Source organism: Rana temporaria, chromosome 1 (assembly GCF_905171775.1).
Source record: "Rana temporaria chromosome 1, aRanTem1.1, whole genome shotgun sequence".
In the NCBI taxonomy this organism is placed as follows: domain Eukaryota; kingdom Metazoa; phylum Chordata; class Amphibia; order Anura; family Ranidae; genus Rana; species Rana temporaria.
The window spans coordinates 573,807,387-573,829,330 of NC_053489.1; the positions used below are offsets into that span (position 1 = coordinate 573,807,387).

A 21,944-nucleotide genomic window follows, 5' to 3' on the forward strand; every position below is an offset into this window, starting at 1 on the left:
GGCTCGACTGCTCCAGGAATGCTCCTATAAAATCTCGGACATTTACAAGCCTCTGCTCCTTAAAGCCATACCCTCCTTGTCGTCCTCATCCGCTGCTAACTGGGGCAAGGACTTTCCTGACGAGAACCTGATACCCAAACTACTACATGGCTTTAACAAAGTCCAACAGTTAACCCCGAACGAAATTTGGAAGGAAACCCAGTTAAAGATAATTCACCGGGCTCACATCCCTTTTCTACGCTCATCTCAGGACACGAATGTCGCATCCTGCCCCATGTGCCAACACCCGAAACCATTATTGACGCACCGGTTCTGGTCATGCTCATTTATCTCAACTTTCTGGGACCAAGTCCTGGCTTACGTCTTTCAAATCACCCTACTGAAGTTACCCAAGGACCCTTTCCTCCTCATATTTGGCTACTGGGACCCCCTGCTGCTCCAAAGATCTAAAGAGGCTGCCCCCCCTTCCACTGCTCTCCCGCCCCCCTCACAGGTACCCAAGAACTGGCCTCTACTATGCTTCTTGGTCGCACGAAGGGCTATCCTGAGAAACTGGATCTCTCCTCAACCCCCATCTATCACCATGATTACGCGAGACCTCCTTCACCTCCTCTACAAGGAACGAGCCACAGCGGATTTCCAATGTACTACGACAAAGTCCCGCTTCCTCGCAACTTGGCAACCTTTTATGTCCGCATCACTCTCTCCAGAGGACTACAGCGCCTTTGGACACTACTCTTTCTCTTACTTTACTTCTCCTCCACCTGTGGCCTCAGGCAAGGATACCCCATCTTTGTCACTTTCCACCGCTCCCAGCTGATTGGGACTGTACAGATAACTTTGGCCTTGGCTGTCACCTCTCTCTCCCCCCCCCCCTCCCTTATGGTCAACTGGTCACTGCTCCTATCTCGGTGCCTCCTCCCCCCTCCCCCACCTTAACCCCCCCCACCCCCCCCCCCCTCCTACCTTAGCTCCAATTGCTATTTTATGACGATGCACAGTTACTTTAGCTGTTTTTGTAATTCTAGGATCGTCCTTCAGGTCCACACGGGCCACGTATCTATCTTTGTTACATAGATCCCACCAGTTCATACCACTGTGGGGGCGGTATCCTCCTTCGCACCCCCCACCTGTTTTTAGGGGGCGGTAGACGAGGATCTCGCCTCTACTGTAACTATTTACTGTAACCATTACATGCTTATTGATCTTCTTCAAGTGCCGTATTCTCTGATCCGCCCAGTGACATGTCTTTGTTTACGTATGAGTATTGTCACACCAGGGCTGTGTCCCTTTTGTTACCTGTAACACCTTGCATCGTCTCTCCTGCTTTGACACTCCTGTTTTGTTTTTCTTGAAAATTCAATAAATACTTTTTGAAAAAAAAAAAAAAAAACAATATTAAATATAAATAGAATATTCAATATATTTTAAATATTCAGAGTAAATTCGTGAATATTGATAATGAAGCATGTAGCAAGTGAAAAAAACAGTGGCCCGGATTCAGGTAGAATTGCGCATAATTTCCGGAGGCGCAGGGCAACGTTTTTGCCCTGCGCCCCCGCAAATTTGCTCCGCTGCCCTTGATTTACGGAGCAGAAGCTCCGTAAATAGCGCGGGGGCGCCGGCGCAAGAGCACGCAATTTAAATGATCCTGTAGGGGGCGGGAATCATTTAAATTAGGTGCGTTCCCGCGCCGATCGTAGAGCGCATGCTCCGTCGGGAAACTTTCCCGACGTGCATTGCGGCAAATGACGTTGCAAGGACGTAATTTGCTTCAAAGTGAACGTGAATGGCGTCCAGCGCCATTCACGATTCACTTACGCAAAGTACGTAAAATTCAAGGCAGGAACGACGGGTATACGTAACATGGGCTGCCCCTGCTAATAGCAGGGGCAGCCTTGCGCGAAAACCGCCGTACGTAAACAACGTAAATTGCGTACGCAGGGCTCGCGCAACGTTGTGAATTGGTGTTAGTATGCAATTTGCATACTATACACTGAGCACAACGGGAACGCCACCTAGCGGCCACCGCAAGAATGCAGCCTAAGATATGTGGGCATAAGAGCCTTATGCCACGCAGATCTTAGGCTGCAGTCGGCGTAACGAGGTTCCTGAATCAGGAGCACTCGTTATGCCGGGGCAAGTAAGCAATTGCTTCTTGAATCTACCCCAATATGTGAAATGATGTTCAAAATCAATAAAAAATATATATAATACTAATAATAATGGGGTGGATTCAAGAAGCAATTGCGCCTGTGTAACCATAGGTTACACAGCGCAATTGCTTACTTGCCCCGGCGTAACGCGTGCTCCTGATTCAGGAACCTCGTTACGCCGACTGCAGCCTAAGATCTGCGCGGCATAAGGCTCTTATGCCCGCATATCTTAGGCTGCATTCTAGCGATGGCCGCTAGGTGGCATTCCCGTTGTGCTCAGTGTATAGTATGCAAATTGCATACTAACACCGATTCACAACGTTGCGCGAGCCCTGCCTATGCAATTTACGTCGTTTACGTACGGCGTTTTTTTCGCGCAAGGCTGCCCCTGCTATTAGCAGGGGCAGCCCATGTTACGTATACCCGTCGTTCCCACGTCGCAAAATTAGAATTTTACGTAGTTTGCGTAAGTGAATCATGAATGGCGCTGGACGCCATTCACGTTCACTTTGAAGCAAATGACGTCCTTGCGACATCATTTGCCGCAATGCACATCGGGAAACTTTCCCGACGGAGCATGCGCTCTACGCTCGGCGCGGGAACGCGCCTAATTTAAATGATTCCCGCCCCCTACGGGATCATTTAAATTGCGTGCTCTTGTGCCGGGCATTTTGCCGGCGCGCCCGCGCAATTTACGGAGCTTATGCTCCGTGAATCGAGGGCAGCACAAAAAAATTGCGGGGGCGCAGGGCAAAATCGTTGCCCTGCGCCTCCGTAATAAATGCGCAAATCTCTTTGAATCCGGTCCACTGAGCCCAGCATGTGGCAAGTGAAAATACGTCGATAAAGATGGTCCACCAGTGTTGAAAGATTCACAAAAAAGTGACAATCCCTCCACCAAGAATCTCTCTAGGTACTTCTCACCTCCCAGCATGGACCCCTGAACTACCAGGAAGTGATGCAAAGCAGAGTAAGCCAAAAACCAAATCCTCAGAAGGAGTCCTCCAAATGGTTACTGAATCCACAGATGAAACTAAATTTCTTATATCTCAGCAGACAGCATAAGATACATAAGGGAACACAAAAGAGATGATCTAAGTGCTCTCCGCTTTTAAAACATAGGTTATTTATTTTAAAAACTCAGGCTACTCACAATACAGTTGAGCAAAAAACGGCATATAATCAAATCTTAGTGGACTGAGCAGCAGGCGGGTGACGTCACGTGCGGCTGTGTCCCCCGTACGCGTTACGCTCAATAACTTCCTCTGCGGGACGCTGATCAGCATGCCAGTAGTGCTTTCACACTGCCTACAGCTCTGCAATGACAGCGGTACGGGCCAGAGCTGTAGGCATTGTGTGCAGGAGCCTGAAATTGCACTGATGATCTGATGATCGCAGGTGCAATGCTTTCCGGGCTCCTGGTTTAAAAAAATAATTATTGCACATTTTTTACCTACAAAAAGATTTGCATATATTATTTTTTTTTATGTAAAGGTGAACTTAGCCTTAATCAAACATGTAAAATCCCCACTAAAACATGATGGAATATTTAGCATTTTTGTAAGGCCATGGGAAATGTCTGAATATCTGTATATAGTGCAACAAATGTTTTCAAAGACAGAAGTGTAATCTTTAAATCTATTTTCCACTAACAGCGTGGGAGGCACAATCTAGATCATCCAGATGTTATGTCCACAGAGCTACATATAGAAAGCTATTTAGAAATGGGCAGGATAAAGGATTAACTTGGAAAGTTAAACAACACTTAGAGAACTTTGTTAAATAGGTGTAATAAATGGTTCGATGTCCCCATCCCACTAAAACTATATTTTTCAAAGTTGTTTCTACCATTTATCCAGAATTTACAGTAAACTCAGACTAGCTTTGACAAAAATATTGTTGCTTCAACTGTATAAAGATTAGGACAATTGTTTTTATTGTTCAAATGTGTTTACCATCATACAAGTATTGTGCAGTGCCAAAATAGCACATGAAACATAATATTCAGTAGAAATAAATATTAATTCCTTGAAGAAACTAAATGCAGCAAACGTGGTAGAGGTTTATTCAATTCCAGCTTACCATCATCGCTGACTATATTTAGCTTGTCAAACGAAATCATTTAATCCCTGAGGCCCCGTACACACGTCCGAGGAACTCGATGTGCTAAACACATCGAGTTCCTCGTCGAGTTCAGTGTTGAAGCCGCCGAGGATCTCGGCAGGCCGACTTTCCTCATTGAACAACGTGGAAATAGAGAACATGTTCTATATTTGGCCCGACGAGTTCCTCGTCGGCTTCCTCGCTGGAAAGTGTACACACGACCGAGTTTCTCGTCAGAATCCAGCTCCGATCGAGTTTCTGGCTGAATTCTGCCGAGAAACTCGGTCGTGTGTACGGGGCCTGAGAGGAAGAAATATTCCAAAGAGGTAAGTCTGTACTGGTGAACGATGGTCTGAGACAGTCAAATGAAGAGTAAAATTAAAAATTAAAAGCAAAATGTAAATTTGATCTAAAAGAAAACTCAAGAAGAAAAAGAAAAGAAGGAGAAGAAGAGTGGGTCTACTTAGAAAAAGTAAGACAAAAAATCTTGTGCCTAAGGCTCCATACACACGGGAGAATTTATCCGCGAATACGGTCCAGCGGACCGTTTCCGCGGATAAATCCTCTCGAGGATTTCAGCAGATTTCTATGCGATGGCGTGTACACACCATCGCATTGAAATCCGCGCCGAAATCCTCTGGCGATGACGTGTCGCGCCGTCGCCGCGATTATGACGCGGCGACGTGCGCGACGCTGTCATATAAGGAATTCCACGCATGCGTCAAATCATTACGACGCATGCGGGGGATCCCTTAGGACGGATGGATCCGGTGAGTCTGTACAGACCAGCGGATCCATCCGTTGGGATGGATTCCAGCAGATGGATTTGTTTTGCATGTCAGCGAATATCCGATCTGCTGGAATCCATCCCAGGGGATAAATATCCGCGGATAAAGATCCGCTGGCGTGTACACACCATAGGATCTATCCACTGAAACCCATTTGCTGGGATTTATCTGCGGATAGATTCTATGGTGTGTATGGGGCCTTAGCGTATTGAAGGGAGCAGAACATACCTTTATTCCTGGGATTCTCTAGAGCAGTGGTTCTCAACCCTCCTAGTGCCGTGACCCCTTGGTAACATTTCACAAATTGTGGGGACCCCTAAGGCCTCGTACACACGATCGAGTTTCTCGGCCAAAATCAGCAAGAAACTTGCTGGGAGATATTTTTTTGCAGAGGAAACCGGTCGTGTGTACATTTTCGTCGAGGAAACTGTCGAGAAACTTGACGAGCCAAAAAGAGAACATGTTCTCTATTTCCTTGACGGGAATGGAGAAAATTGGCTTGTCAAGTTTCTCAAAAGGCTTCACAAGGAACTCGACGAGCAAAACGATGTGTTTCGCCCGTCGAGTTTCTCAGTCGTGTGTACGAGGCTTAAAAATGATTATCGTATCGTGGAACCCGTACTACAGTGGTGTCTCGCAGCAGTGACACCTATGCTAAAAATCAGGCGATAGGGTCTCCTTCAGCCCCTCCCACTTCACTTTCCTCACCAGTCAGCTGACTTCTAGTCTCTGCCCCCCAGCCATGCTGTGAACTGAATGGGCGGCTGCAAAGAGGCCGAGTGAGCGGCTGCGAGCTCTAGGAACAGCCCAGCTGGGTGGCCGAGAAAAGGCTGGGAGAGCAGTGTGGGCTTCAGAAACAGGCCAGGATTTGGTGACCCCTGGCAAACAATAATTTGACCCCCGAGGGGGTCCCGACCCCCAGGTTGAGAACCACTGCTCTAGAGGGTCACATGATATTCTTGGGTCTTCTTGCTATTCTCATTGTAGCAGCATAAGGTGGTCTTAAATACCTCCAAGAGTAATACTGGTTTTACAACACAGCACCGCTCTATGCAGTATTGTGCTGTAGACCAACATGGTGAAAATCCCCTGGGATTGTGTGATAGTCTGGGCTTACAGGAACTGGGTTGAATGATATTGGCCAGCATTTATCTTTCATATGAAACAGTTCTGCAGAGGACAGTCCAAACAAGTTGAGTATTGCAGTGAAAGCTTTGGCTGGCCTTACATTATACAATTTTCTTGTACAATTTTCCTTTAGATTTACCAAAACCATAAAATATGAGATCAAACCAAAACACTTTCAATTTGTATGCAGTCAGGCAGGCCCTTACACTACATAGTTGAAGATGAAGGAAATTTGATAAGAAATATATATATGTATAATGTTTGGCCAGCCATAAAGCTTAAAGCGGTTCTCCACCCTAAAGTGGAGTCCCGCTGATCGGAACCCTCCTCCCCTCCGGTGTCACATTTGACACCTTTCAGGGGGGAGGGGGGTGCAGATACCTGTCTAAAGACAGGTATTTGCACCCACTTCCAGCCCGGCATTCACGGGCAAAAGACTGGCATTCCGTCACATCCCGTCGCCCCCCCCGTTGTGTGCTGGGAACACTCGGCTCCCAGCACACATCGGGAGCCAATCGTCGGGCGCGGCGCGACTCGCGCATGCGCCGTAGGGAACCGGGCAGTGAAGCCGCAGCGCTTCACTTCCTGGTTCCCTCAGCGTGGATGGCGGGGGGAGCAGCAGAGAGACGAGCGATCGTTTGTCCTCTGCTGCGATCGGCGCTGGACTCCAGGACAGGTAAGTGTCCTTATATTAAAAGTCAGCAGCTGCAGTATTTGTAGCTGCTGGCTTTTAATATTGTTTTCCCATGGCACATCCGCTTTAACTCCACTTTTGTTGAGAGAAAAACATTTGCCTCTGGGTGATCTATGTACATTGCAAGGATTATAACAACCTCTGTTGCAGATTCCTACCTTTTGTTATTCTGAAGTAATCCATGTGTGTTTGTCTGTGCCTCTGTTCTGAGTGGGTCTAATGGGAGTGGTTTCATTATTAACTGTCAGGTGTGCAACTGTAGGGTACTAATGAGGAAATCTGCTGGGCCTGCGTCCCTTTAGACATATCAAAAGTATCTCTCCAAAAATGTAATTTATGTTACAGGGGATGCCTGAAATCTGACTTGTATCTTAGACAGACTTCTGGGAAAATTCGTGAGTCAATCACACAAGCAGGAAATTATGTTTCTGGGGAGTGTTCAGTACACACTCAGTTTACAGAACAACTCCATGTAGCCATATTGCAATGCATTCTCAGAAAATTACAATGGCTGCAGATTAAAAAGGAAAGGTCATTTTTAATAACATTCAAATACAATATGATTAGTGTCGCAATTATACAGTATGTGCTATATTATTTTTTCTTTATTTGCTATTTTTTCCACATGAAAGTGGAGTTACCCTTTCAGTAACATACTGTGAGCCTGTTGGTATTAATGTATCTCCTTGTATTCCTTATAAATAAGCCATACACTGCATACAAACACAAGAACCACTATCGATATCTGAAAGCAAAAGCACAAACACTGTTTAGTGCAATACTTCTAAAACAAGGGCAAAAAGAATGGTTCTATGGATGCAGTTTTTTCACTCATACAAATGATTTCTTAAAGGGGTTGTAAAGGTACAATTTTGGTTTCCTAAATAGATTCCTTTTCCTTAGTGCAGTCCTCCTTCACTTACCTCATCCTTCCATTTTGCTTTTAAATGTCCTTATTTCTTCTGAGAAATCCTCACTTCCTGTTCTTCTGTCTGTAACTCCTGTAGCGCCCCCTTACTTTCAGTATGGGCGCTATGCCAAAGTTAATGGGGAATGGGAGGGTTAGTTTACTCCCATTCACAATTTGTGGAAATTTGGGTTGTTGCCAATTTCAGAATTTGTCCTGTAGGTCAGTCTGCGCTCCAGGGGTGCGTTATCACTCCTGGGCGGCAGTTGGCGCTAGAGGGGTTCTGACAGACCCACTTTCCCCAGCAGCCAATCAGAGGAGTTCTGCCCTCTTTGGGCATGCTGGGGAGGGATATATCTGTGGCAACCACCGTTGGTCTCTGTTCTATGCGGGGCCCGAGTTCCAGGTGCGGTATCCAACTTTAGGGTACGCGCATCCATGGGCCCCGCCACCGTGGCCTGCTTCAATGAGGTTATGCACCATGCGGAGCCTCACCCTAACATTGAGAGGGGCCCCAGCGACTTGCTGGGTCCCAACCTTCTGCTGAGAGGATCCTAAGCTGGGAGCTGTGCGATGGGGGATCGGTTCGGGGAGAACCTAGAACTAGAGGTTGCCCGGGAGGCCTGGACGAACCATTGGGGATCCGGTCGCCACACTGCATGACAGGTATGCTTAAGCTGTCAGTTGGTGACACAAGTCTGAATTTACTGGGAGGATTCGCTCATCCTGTTCTCACATATCTCAAATTGACAAAGCCTGTATCAGAGGCTCTGAGTCAGGCCGGTAGTTGAGGTCTGTTCCTCCCAGTGATCTTTAAGTGGTGCTCCGGCTGCCAGGCCTGTGATAGTCGCCTGTCCGGGGGCACTTTACCCACCCTGATCGGGGTGGCGACGAACTGAGTTACACTATTGTTAAGAGCAGGCTTGCTCTTTTCCCTATCCAAGGCCTGATACCAAAGTTCCTCTATGCTCATCAACCTTTCTCTATTGTGTGCCATGTTGATGTTGGCCATGTTGGGCCTTGGAATAAGCATTGAAAACTAATTTCTTGTCTGGACACTTGCTCTTCATATACACTCTCGGATGTCATCCCTAGACCAAGCCAAGAAGGTAACTCATTATGCCGATCCCAAACTAATCAGCGGCTCCTCCGGGGGTGAGTGCTACACTCCACACAGTAATGCAAGGCTTTTTCCCTGGTGTGGAGTGTCATGCTTGCCCCCCTCCCTTGGACTACAGGAGAGTCAGGACGCTCTCTACATTGCAGATAGAGAAAGGAGCTGTGTGTTAGTGGGCATCCTGAATCTCCTGTAGTCCAAGGAAGGGGGCGAGCACGACACTTCACACCAGGGAGAAAGCCTCGCATTACTGCATGTAGTTACAGACAGAAGAACAGGAAGTGAGGATTTCTCAGAAGAAATAAGGACATTTAAAAGCAAAATCGAAGGATGAGGTAAGTGAAGGAGGACTGCACCAGGGTAAAGGAAGCTATTTAGGGAAAAAAAATTGTACCTTTACAACCCCTTTAAGGTGGAAATTCAGGCAAAATCTCACTGATGCTAAACCTTCTCTCTGCCACATTCTAAAGCTAATCTATCTAACCGTGTAAAGCAAAAATCGCTGTACTTATCTATTCTTCAGCCGATCAGGTCCTGTCCCAGCATCAGCTGTCAGCGGTGGCTTCAGTGTGGAGGCAGGCGACGGAGAGACAGCCGACAATGGAAGCCCCATAGTAAGTCTATGGGTGATGTCACTTCCCAGCCATTTCACAGCCATTGTTGATCCTCTCCTGCACACAGCTTCTGCCACTGAAAACCGGTTCAGCTGTAAAATAGGTAATTACATCGATTTTTACTTTACAGGGTTAGATAGATTGGGTTTAGAAGGTGGTAGAGAGCAGGTTTAGAGTTAGTTCGTTTTTGCCAGACTTACACTTTAAAGCAAAAAATTGCACAATTAAGAATTTTGGATGCACACTTGCCATGAGTGTTAAGCCTCGTACACACGCTCGGTTTTCTCGGCAAGAACCAGCAAGAAAACTGCTGGCAGAGCTTTCTTGCTGAGTAAACCGTGCGTGTGTATGAGGCTTTGAGGTTTCTCGTCTGGAAATCTGCTCAGAATCTCGAAGAGAAAAATAGAGATCCTGCTCTCTATTTTCTCGTCGAGATTCTTGACGGCCTGTTTCCCGACGAGAAACTCAAGGGTCTGTATAATTACCTGTCACCGTGGAAACCCGTGCATGCTCAAAATGACTTTGACGCATTGCGCGGTAGCTTCCTAGGCATAGGTAGGGTGCAGCAAGATGGCGGCGACGGCATCGAATGTGACGAGCGCATGTACACTCGGGCGGCAAGAGATTCTTGCCAAGAATCTCGTCAGGAAAAACAACGTTTTTTTCCTGACGAGATTCTGGCCCATGTGTACGAGGCTTGAGATTCCACAATTTATTTATTTTTTTGCTAAGAGTAGCCTATAGTGACATGCTGATAATAATCAAAGATCTTTACTATTTGTATTTGTATTTATGTAAAAATACATAACTGTTAATGTATTGCAAAGTATGTCTGCAGTTCAATAACTGTAAAAAATGTCTGATGCTTTATAATGTAACCCCCTTATTGTAAATTCCTAAGATATTAGAAATCATCAGGGATCTTCCTGACCATATAAAGACAAAAACTGTACAGTAAAAAAGCATTCTCACAGGCCTTAGATCCTACAAGTAAATGCCTTATGTTGCTTCTATATTAAAAAGCCACAAATATAGTACTGTACTGTACGTTGCTCTGTATATGTGAAAGAATTTATCCAGGATTTAACAATAAAGATTATGCCTGCATTAAAGATTTAATTCAATTGCAAACATTTACAGTTTGAATTACAGATCATTTTTATTGTAATATAATTACATTAGTAAGATTATTTCAGTCTATACCGTTGAAATGACAGCTTCAAAGATGTTTATTGAAAGAAAGGTTAAAGGGAAAATTGTAGTCAAAATTGGATTTAAAATGGGCAAAAATTATGGTAATCCCACAACAAGTGATAGATGTATATATTTTTCTGCCACATTAAGTCGGAAAAATGTCATGTTCTTCTCGCGATCCATCAAAACTTCAAACCAAAATTGAAAATGTATTAATAGGTGGATGTCAGTCTGATGGAGAGGGCATTCTATGCAGGCTACATTTACAGGCAGACTGCCCTAGGTAATGCCTCCATGTAATGCTGAGTCTCTATGATTGAAATAACTGAAAGCCAATGAATGACAGGGGCAGGCCTGGTATAAGCATACATTTTGTCATTCTATATCTTTTGATGTATGATGTATGCAAAGTCCATGCATCGGCATGATACTTCCTATTCCTTGGCAAATATTCAAACTACCACTTTATTATGTCTGTAACTTTCTGTTGCAATAAAGTTTATTTTGGTACCAGAAAGGGGCAGGCCAAAGTCTGTAAATCTAGAGAGGAAAAGATTAGATGATGCTGGATAGTGGCGGCTAGTGGATTTTTTTTTCGGGGGGGTCGGTCGGTTTCCCCCCAGGTTGGTCAGTTGGTCAGTAGCACTTACCCCATCACTCTGCGGTAGCTTCCCCTGCTCTGTGGCCTCCCTTTCTCCTGCTGTTCTCCTTCGGCCTCCCGTCCTCGGGTCATTATGGCAGCGGCGGAGGCTTCTGTTTCCTCCCTCCTCGTTGGCGACCAAATGGGAGTCTTCTTTTTTCGGCCAACGGGCCAATCAGAAAACGGGTCTCACACCCACTTCTGATTGGCCGATTGAGGATCAGTGTTTCAACAGCGAATATTCATTCGCTATTGTAACACCCCTGGGTGGGCTCCTAATGCATCCTCTGCGACCTGAACCCAGCCTATTAGAGCATCTGGCTCTAATCAGGTGTTTAAAAAAAAAACGCCAATGTAATTTATGCGCCCGATGCCCTGAAACGCATGTATAGGTGGCTGTGGCAGCCATGAATAGATTCATGCTATGTATGAATCTATCTATTACATATAGGGGGGTGGATTGGAGAGAGGGGCGCCCCTAATGGATGGGCCTCCACTGATGCTGCCAGCCAGGAAATGAGGCAGTATCTATCTGACTTGCTTCAGCTTCTAATGCATATTGTGAGAAGCTAACAGTGTACAGTGAAATTAAATGGAAGAAGGAAAGTACTGGAGAGAAGTCTGGACAATTGTGCAAGACTGAATATAAGACTAGAGTTCAGCTTTAATTATCATATTTAGCTGTTTCCCTGGAGTACCAGAGAAATATGATAACTCGCCTGAGTCTGGAGAGATCCACACATATTTTGTGAGGTAAAATAGATCACAATACACAATTTTAAAATCTATTATGTATATATGAAAATGTTTCCATTTACTCACAACCAATAAACAGTATTGATGCTATAAAAAAGAGTTTCCCTTCAACCGGGGGTCTCTAAACTATGGTCCACTGGCCACATCCGACCCGCTAAAAGACTTTTTATGGCCCCCAAATAGAGTCCGTGATTAACCCCAAATACGCACTGATTGAGAATTAAGATCAGCAGAGGCTGTCTATGGTCTTTGCCTCTGAAGTAAAGAGGGGCTCTGATGTGGGCACTGATGTAAGCGTGGGCTCTGGTGGGTACCCTGATGGAAGGGGAGACTCTGATGGGGACACTTGATGTAGGAGGGGACTCTGATGAGGACAATTGATGTAGGGAGGAGCTCTTATGGGGACCCTGATGTAAGGGGGGGGAAACTGATGAAGATTGTTTTGTCCTAGAAATATATGTAAAATATATACGTTGTGGACCTCATACTGAAATGTTTTAGGACCCTGTCTCAGACAATTAAATCATGTTAATCACGGCCCAGATTCCTGGCAAGAATCTATTGCCGGCCGAGTGTACAGACACACCATTCAAAAGAACCGCCGTTCTTTTGAATGGCACGAATGCGGTGACGACATCGACTATGACGAGCATGCGCTCGTCACATTCTATGACATTGCCGCCATCTTGCTTCACCCTACCTATGCCTTGGAAGCTACCGCGCATGCGTCAAAGTCATTTTGAGCATGCACGAGTTTCCACGGAGAGGTAAGTATACACACACTCTCGGCAAAAAACACTCCCGAGAATTCTCTATTTTTTCCCTTCTAGATTCTGGGCAGTTTTCTTGACGAGAAACCTCAAAGTCAACCCTCATACACACACATGGTTTACTCGGCAAGAGTTTTCTTGCTGGTTCTTGCCAAGAAAACCGTGCGTGTGTACAAGACTTTACATTCTTAAAGTGTATCAACATCCAATTTTTTATTTTTTATTTTTATTTAGAGTTTTGGATACAGCAGGGAAGATTTAGCAACCCTATCAAGTCTTTATTGTCCATACCACACTTGGGAGATTCACCTTCTCTTTTTGTCCTTATAACTAATGTCACCAGAACTGAAAGTGAAGGAAATCAAAAATTGCGAGCTGTTTCCAAACTTGATTCAAGAGGAAGCCTTCTGATGAGGATACTTGTTCAGGTTACAACTGTTTAGGAGAGGATTTCCCTCACTTTGCAGAGATTTCCTGTTCAGTCTAGAGGGCAAGAAGTGAAGGAAAATTTCTCCAATGGATAAAGACAGCAGAAAAATAATGAGAGGTTTTAACCATTTCCTACCCTGTCCAAAAATAAATAAAAAAGTTAGGCTTTTGATGTGTTTGTTTAATTGGTTTGCAGGATTTAAAATTAATTTTTGTCTTTAAAAAAAACTAGCAATCTAAAAATGAACATTCACAATAAGTATATCAAATAAAACATTGAATTTAGCACTTTTCAATAAAAAGGAGCATTGCAAAGTCTAACTTATTATTATTATTATTATTATTATTATTATTATTATTAAAAACAGCTAAACAACTAATTCCTTATTGCTTAAAATACAGTTTTTATTTTTGTTTTGTTTTAGGCTCTTCCTGTGATTTCTGAAAAAGAGAAGGCTGGTAAGTACAGTAACCTAGAGATACTCGATTATCACCTATATAAGTAATTGACAAGACCGTTTGCTGGAATGGAATGGAATGGAAAGCATGAAAAGAGCTCACTTGAGATGAAATGTCTCTTTCTGGGCAGGAAATGCCAGACTGGCAATTGAACATACCAAACGATCTTCTGGGCTGGTTAAGCACAAGATGGCCTTTGCAAAATGTTTGACAAGTAAATAATGAAAATGTAACATAGTATCATCTAAGATCAAAAAATTGTGAAACATATGATGAAGCATATTGTATTTTTTATTTTATAAAACACTATTTTAAATATCAGCAAATTAAATGCCTTTACCAGGCAAAATATACTAGCGTAATACAGCACAGAAAATTATGAGGGTACTTACTGAAAATTCATTCTCTATTATCAAAAATAAGAAGTTACAGTTCTGGGTGGCATGATTTCAGTGAAAACATTTTAAATAAAAATGTGCCTTTGGTTTACTTTTTTGTTTGAATGCTTTGACTGCATCTGAGTTGAACAACATATAGCAACAAGCCTAAAGTAGGTAGACTTGCTACATGTTCTTGATCTCTTCTTTCTGCGCCTGTCCCTCCAGCACCACTTACCTTTCTATTTCAAAACTTTTGCTTTGATATTTTTTTGTGTAGAAATCAACATCCTGAAATATTTAACTTTCAAAGCCCTCCCTTATTCTTACTTTATATGACTTCTTGCTACAACATAAAAGTCTAAAGCATCTCTGGACATATACAGTATGTCTGCAGGATGCAGTTTCCACCATTCCCCCCGGGGCGGGCAGTCAGCGGTGGGTTGCCCTCCTCAGCGATGACTTCCCCTGCTCGGCGGCCTCCCGTTCTCCTGCTGTTCTCCTGCAGCCTCTTATTCTCTGGTCATCACGACGGCTTCCGTTTCCTCCCTTCTCCTTGACAGGCCAATCCGAAGTCTTCGTTTTTCGGCCAATCGGAAAACGTGTCTCACACCCACTTCTGATTGGTTGGATTGAGAATCAGTGTTTCAACAGCAAATATTCATTCGCTGTTGTTACACACCTGGGTAGGATCGGAGCACATCCTCTGCGCCCCGAGCCCACCCAATTTTGAAGCCTCAGGTGCTTAAAAAAGACAAAAAAAAACCTGCCGCTGTAATTCATGCACCCGGTCCTCTAAAAGGGGCCAGACACATTAATAGGGGGTGGTCGTGTCAGCCATGGATAGATTCATGCTATGCATGAATCTATCCATTACCATGTAGGGAGTGGAGTTGAGAGAGGGGGTGGTGCCTGGGCAGCCCTAATGGACATATACATCCTGCAGTATACAGCCATCTGAGCTGTCCAGTCATGTGACCAGCCTGAGGACAGCTCTAAATAGGTACTTACAGCGCTCATTTTTCTATAAGAAAGGTACAGTGTGCTCTGCCAGGCTCTAATAGAGAGTCTGGCAGAGTTTGGGTTATATGGGTTAACAAACCCTTTAACACTGCTTGGGGGCTAACAATTATCAGAATTTATTTATTGATGTAAAACCTTTATCCCAAAAGGAGCAAACTTTTACTGTAACTTCTTATAAAGTATTAGCTGAAGTTTGGCTTCATTTTGTTAGTATATTTATTTAAATTTGCTAGTCCATCTACCCCCCCCCTCCCCCCAGGCTCACAATGCTGTTGTCCAAAGGTGCCCCTATGCTGAGGTGTGTTATTGGCCAGATTACCAGGTAAAGAAAGAGGTAAAATAGCCTAAAAAAGGAAAACGAATGCAGCCACCACATCTATCGACTGGTAGCTGCAATAAAATAAAGTTCACCTTTTGAATAAAATGACCACGCACTCAAGGGGTCCAAGTAGGTAAAACAAAAAGTGCAGCTTTGAAAAATGATGCTTAATTTTATTGCCATGCCGTACACTATTTGCACCACCATTGAAGCCTGGCTTAAACATTCCTATTGTCAGCATGCTTCCATTCTCTCTTGTTACTAGGACAATATATTGGTGTATATATTGAGCACTCCCCCAGAGCATCACAGGAGTGCACACTATCTTGTTCAAAAAACATGCATGCATAGTGTGCTCTCTCCCCTCTATTGCAACAACTCTGAGCTCAGCCACTGCTACTTCAGGGGAAAAGACAGAAAACTTCACCTACATTGGTCTTGAACAAGCAAAGGGGGCTCGCTCCTGTGATGTTGGGAGAACCCTGTATGGCATATTCTTGCTAGAAGGCAGAATGGGTGAATGCTAACAAAGAGTTTTTAGCCAAGCTTCAGTGGTGCTGAAAATAGCCTACAAGTATGGAATCTACTTTAAAGTGAGTGTAAAGTTTTGTTTAAAAAAATAAATAAAAATAACAAACATGTCATACTTACCTGCTCTGTGCAGTTGGTTTTGCACAGAGCAGCCTGGATCCTTCTTTTCTTGGGTCCCTCTTCGTTGCTCCCGGCCCCTCCCTCCTGTCGACTGCCCCCACAGCAAGGAGCATTCTAATGGGGCACCGAGCCGAGTCACAGCTCTGTGTGCCAATTCAGCCACGAAGCCCTGACCCGGCCCCGCCCCCTCTCTCCCCTGATTGGCTGAGTTTGATTGACAGCCACAGGAACCAATGGCGCCGCTGCACTGTCTCAGCCAATCAGGAGGAGAGTCCCAGACAGCTAAGACACTCATGGAAACTCACGGAGAGAGATGGGGCTCAGGTAAGTAATGCTGGGGAGGCTGCTATACACAGATTTTTTTTTTTTTTTTATCTTAATGCATAGAATGTATTAAAATAAAAATATTCTGCCTTTATAACTCCTTTAAGCAAGTTTTTCAAAGCTGAAAAGTTTTTTGACCTAGTGTTTCAGTGGACATTCCCTCAATGCCAACTTTTTAAACTATGTAAATTTTTCCCAATGACCATGTTTTAGAGTGTGACAGCCAAAATATTATTGAACATAATTAACGTTTTACTAAACCTAAAAACAGTAAAATCAGTCTGTATATGCAGTAAAGCATGCTTGTTATACTCACTGGGAGCAGTGTTGCCAACCTACCAGATTGAAATTTACTGGCACGACACCCGAAATTTACTGGCGCAGCCACGTTTTTACTGGCATTTCACAAAAGTTACTAAATTACATTTTTAGGTGCAAATTTCAGTATTTAGGCTACAAACAGGTATACGGGAAAATAGCAATGTGATTTAAGGTAGATATTAAGGTAAAAAAAAACATATTTTTGTTATTTTCGATATAATAAGGGCAAATTATTTAGTCACATCACCCCCTGCCTCCACCCCCCTCTGCCACCAACACGCCCTGCCATCACCCCCCTCTGCGGTGCAACAGTCTCCCCCTGCCTCCAATCTCCCTCTGCCTCCAATCTCCCCCAGGCCCCCTGCCTCCAATCACCCAAAAAGTGCCAGTTTTTACGAACTGTCCGTAAAAATACAGACGGTTGGCAACACTGACTGGGAGCCTGAGGCCAAGCTGGACATGCTCAGTTTGGTGTTTAATGTAGAGAGATTGTTATTTTGGGGGGGGGAGAGTGCATGTGATCAGCATAGGGCCAATCAGAACTGTCCTAATAGAGGGTCAGGGGTCCTGCAGCCTCATAGGACATAGGGGAGAATGAAAACTTCCCCTACAAGCTTTAACCAGTGCTCTGCTGGACACTGATAGAAATCACAAGACTGCTATATACTGCTGATGAGAAAGGGTATTTAGCAGTTTACATTTGATAAAATAATTGCATTTCTATGTTCTGTGTACTGCGGGAGACCAGATATAGTGAATGCAGGGTCCTGGGTTTAGTAACACTTTAACTCACAATTTAATAGACATCAGACAGAATATGGATCGTATGCCTATTCTCCTTAGGTGATGTAATGTGAATAGGCATGTTTGATACCTACTTGATTGTTTTTTTTTTATACATTTGGGTAGACACCTGTTATAAAAGTAATTTTATCATGAAAGGGATTATGAATTTTGTGTAATGTTTGGGAGTCAAAACTGTTTGAAAAGGGCAAATTTAGGTCTGCGAAGTGGAGACAGACTCCAAATGTGTTTTGTTTCTGAATAGTTTTTTTTGCAACAGCCAATCATGAGTCTTTGTCTTAAAGGGTGTTTATGACCACTATGAGCACTCCAGACTCTGCTAAGTACTGTTTATGACTTTTGAGGCTGTACAGACCTTGGCTAAGCAGGGATTATAGTGATCCCCTCTTCTAGCTTGAACTCTTTCAGTGGGATTTATGGTGATCCTCTTGTGACTGGAGATGACTGGTCAATCCAATTGTTACTTCAATAAAATGTGACATTTTGGAGCAATGAGGGTACGGGCTTAGTACAACACTCCATCCTCCTCATTCAGTTTAGGGTCCATCAGAACTCACGATCTGTACATGTACTACCGCTGCATGTCTGTTTTTTGGTAACATTCAAGCATTTTAAATTTCTCCCTAGAAATATACCTTGATCGGCTGTACAATGGAGGCCTTTTTTTTATGATATATAATTTGAGGTCTTTGTTAAATAGGGAGTGTCGTATATCACTGTACTATGTTATATTTAAAGCCCAGCTAAACCTTCCATTTAAAGGGGTTGTAAAGGTAAAAAAATAAAAAATAAATCCCTAAATAGCTTCCTTTACTTTAGTGCAGACTTCCTTCACTTACCTCATTCTTCCATTTTGCTTTTAAATGTCCTTATTTCTTCTGAGAAATCCTCAATTCCTGTTCTTTTGTCTGTAACTACACACAGTAATGGGAAACTTTCTCCCTGGTGTGGAGAAAGCCTCTTGAGGGGGGAGGGGGCGAGCAGGCAAGTCAGGACACTCTCTACTTTTCAGATAGAGAAAGGAGCTGTGTGTTAGTGGGAGTCCTGACACTCCTGCTCGCCCCCTCAAGAGGCTTTCTCCACACCAGGAAGAAAGCCTCGCATTACTGTGTAGTAACAGACAGAAGAACAGGAAGTGAGCATTTCTCAGAAGAAATAAGGACATTTAAAAGCAAAATGGAAGGATGAGGGATGAAGGAGGATTGCATTAAGGTAAAGGAAGCTATTTAGGGGAAAAAAATACCTTTACAACCCCTTTAAGTTAGCTAAATGCATTTCAGGTGCTTCAAAACAAAATTGTTCAAAGTGTTGCAGGCAATTTTATTAAAAAGAAGAGCTAGTCATTTTTCTGAAAATTAAAGGTCATCAGCTACAAAAACTGGAGCTTCTGACATTTAATAAACAGGCGCTTACCTGTCCCAGGATCCAACACTGTGCTCACCTGAGGGGGGGGGCTGGGGAGAATCTTTGGTCCCCCGGGCTGGCATCTTTACTGTCACAGCCAGGTTTGCACTGTGCATGTGCAAGCCGCGCTGCTTATTGTGAATGGTGCCGCAATATTCTGGTATCTGTGACATTCTGGGATCTGTGGCATGTCCCAGAAGACTGCAGGGAGGGGGGGAGCACCTAGGCAATCCTAGTGGAAGTGTCTCCTGCTCTCTACGTGAAAGCAGCTGTCTATCTGCATAGGTCTGACATGCCCCCATGCCGAGACACAGAGAGCAAGGATCCTTGTCTGCTCCTTGCTGACAGTCTTTTCAAGCTTTGGCTGCTTTATTAAAGCAGAACTTCACCCAAAAGGGGACATTCCACTTTAAGGCCTCCTCCTCCACTTCCCTCTGACATTTTTTTTTGGAGGGAGGGGACACAGGTTTCTGAAGCAAACAAGCTGTCATGCCGCGTACACGCCACCATTTTTAATGTCATGGAAAAAACAATGTTTTTCTCAACGTGACTCTTGTCAAGCCTGCCTTGCATACACACGATCGTGAAAAAAAAAATGCTGGAGCAAAACATGTACGACGGCACTATAAAGGGGAAATTCCATTCGAATAGCAACACACGTTGGGCTTGATTATGCAAATTTCCCTTCTCATAACTTGCTTCTGAGCATGCGTGTTTTCTTTCCTGTCGTTATAGCCTACACACGACCATTTTTCACAACGTGAAAAACTACGACGTTAAAAAACGTCGAGAAAAAATAGAGCATGTTCAAAATTTTTAATGCCCATTTTTAATGTCGCGAAAAATGCTCTGGAGCCCACACACGATCGTTTTTAATGACCAATTTAAAAAATTGAATTGTTCTCATCATGAAAAACGGTCATGTGTAGGTGGCATAACACTTTAAAACATCTTTTGTTTTAATGTACATAGCATAAATTTAAACTGAAGGTTCGGTTGGGAATTAAAATGATAGTAAGCAATTACCTTGTAAAACAACCCATTCAGTTTATTATAGAAACAAAAGGCAAAAGATTTTTGTATAAAAAAAAAGCATTATAAATACCTTTTTTTACCCTTTTTTATAAGTAATCACATTGCCTCATTCCCTCTTTTCTCAGCTGGGGGGAGGAGGAGCAGCAGTACACTGAGCTTTCCATTGGATGGCTGTGCTGGGGGGGGAGTGTCAGGACAAGCCTGATCATTGGAGAAGAGGGAGAGTAAACCGAGTTCTCAGCACAGCTAGAGAACTGACCACAGTGAGTTCTCCTGCTTAGCGTGGTCAGTTTTTTAACAGGAAAGCAGAGGGACTATGCGATATATGATGGTATATATAAATCACTAATATACCAAAAAACAATAGAGGTTGATAGCCACTAGAGGGCACTGTATAGCACTCTCAAGTCCCTCAATAACAGTGAAACAGTGATAAATGAACATCAATTTTTTTTTAGATCATATCATTAGATCAATAAATATTAACCAAATAAAAATATATATAGACATATAAATAAAACAAATATTGTAGCAATAAAGTCCATAAATGTTTAACACATGAAATGCAAAACACCCGTGCTCTGTGCCAAGTTCCAAAATCAGTTGAAAACATGTCCAAAGAAAAGTGATGTATCCTCCACCAAACTATAGATTGGCTCCTTACCAAATCGCCATAAGCCCTTATGACAGGGGATCATGAACAGCATATAATAGGTAGTCACTCCCAGTCTTGCAGTTCAGACAGATACTATCCTTAACATTGGGTCTCATCCACAAGTGATTAAACTACACCAACATCAATGCCCACCATGTAAAAAAACAATAACAGCTCCACATTAAATGAGTAAAAAAGATTTATTAAAATATGTATTACACTTACAAACATGCAGTAAAAAAATGCCTCGAATCTGATGTGCCGGCCGGTACACAAATTCCCAGACACCTGTCCACTGGGGGAACGTTTGGAGCTCTTGGGTGACGAAAGCGCTCCGCCTCCGCGCTTCGCCCTACGTCCATTTTGTAAAATATTACTTCTTCCAGGGATTTCCAGGGATTTCACATAAAGAAAGCAATACAAAGAGAACAAGAGACTTTCTCATACAAGTACAGGGTACAGCAGGCACATATCAGGAATATAAAGTGGTGGGGTAACGAACGCTTTAGGGACAGCATGTTGGCAGTAAAGTGTCCCTGGAAATGAATTTAAAATGCTGGCAATGATGTTATACAAGCAAATGTAAGTGGATTCCTTAAACAGGAAACTTCTGAATAACTGTTGTTAATCCTGAAGTTTATACATATGTTTTCATTTTGTTAGCCATAACATTTTTGTATAAAGAATGTTCTTTGTAACGTTAACTGAGTCGGTTAACAGATACAGTACATGGTTTTGCTACTTACTCTAGACAATGCTATATATAACCGCATATGATAGAAATATGGACTTGAGCAACTTTTCAGCCTTTGCTAGTGTTTGTCCATGGGACTTGTTTATTGTCATACCCAATGCTGGCCGCACAGAGTATTGTTGTCTTCCAAGTGTGTAAAGTGATCTGTAGTATTAATTGTATCTGATGTACACTGGATATGGCACATATGTATGAGAGATACTTTTTCCGCTCACTTACTTTAGGTGCATAGGTGCAGGCACAATGCAGTCAGTATATTATTATTATTATTATTATTATTATTATTAATAATAATAAAATAAGAAAAAAAACATATATTAATAATTATGTTTTTTTATTTTTTTAATTGATAGAAGTCTCTTCTGCCATAAAACACTACCTGCTCATGATTTTTTTACTTGCTTTTTTTAATGTACCTTTTTACTTTAGTAATATGCATATATATATATATATATATATATATATATATATATATATATATATAGCGTCGCGGGGGAGACTAAAACAGCAGGGGGGGGGGCT

General features: G+C 43.2%; 1 protein-coding gene across 1 annotated transcript in view; it reads left to right on the plus strand.

Moving 5' to 3' along the window:
- Positions 1 to 21,944, plus strand: part of DLC1 (DLC1 Rho GTPase activating protein) — a 540,558-nt gene that overhangs the window by 197,258 nt on the left and 321,356 nt on the right. Inside the window, exon 5 of the mRNA XM_040334678.1 lies at positions 13,722 to 13,755. Coding sequence (XP_040190612.1) covers positions 13,722 to 13,755 — 34 coding nt within the window. The remainder of the gene's footprint in view (positions 1 to 13,721; positions 13,756 to 21,944) is intronic.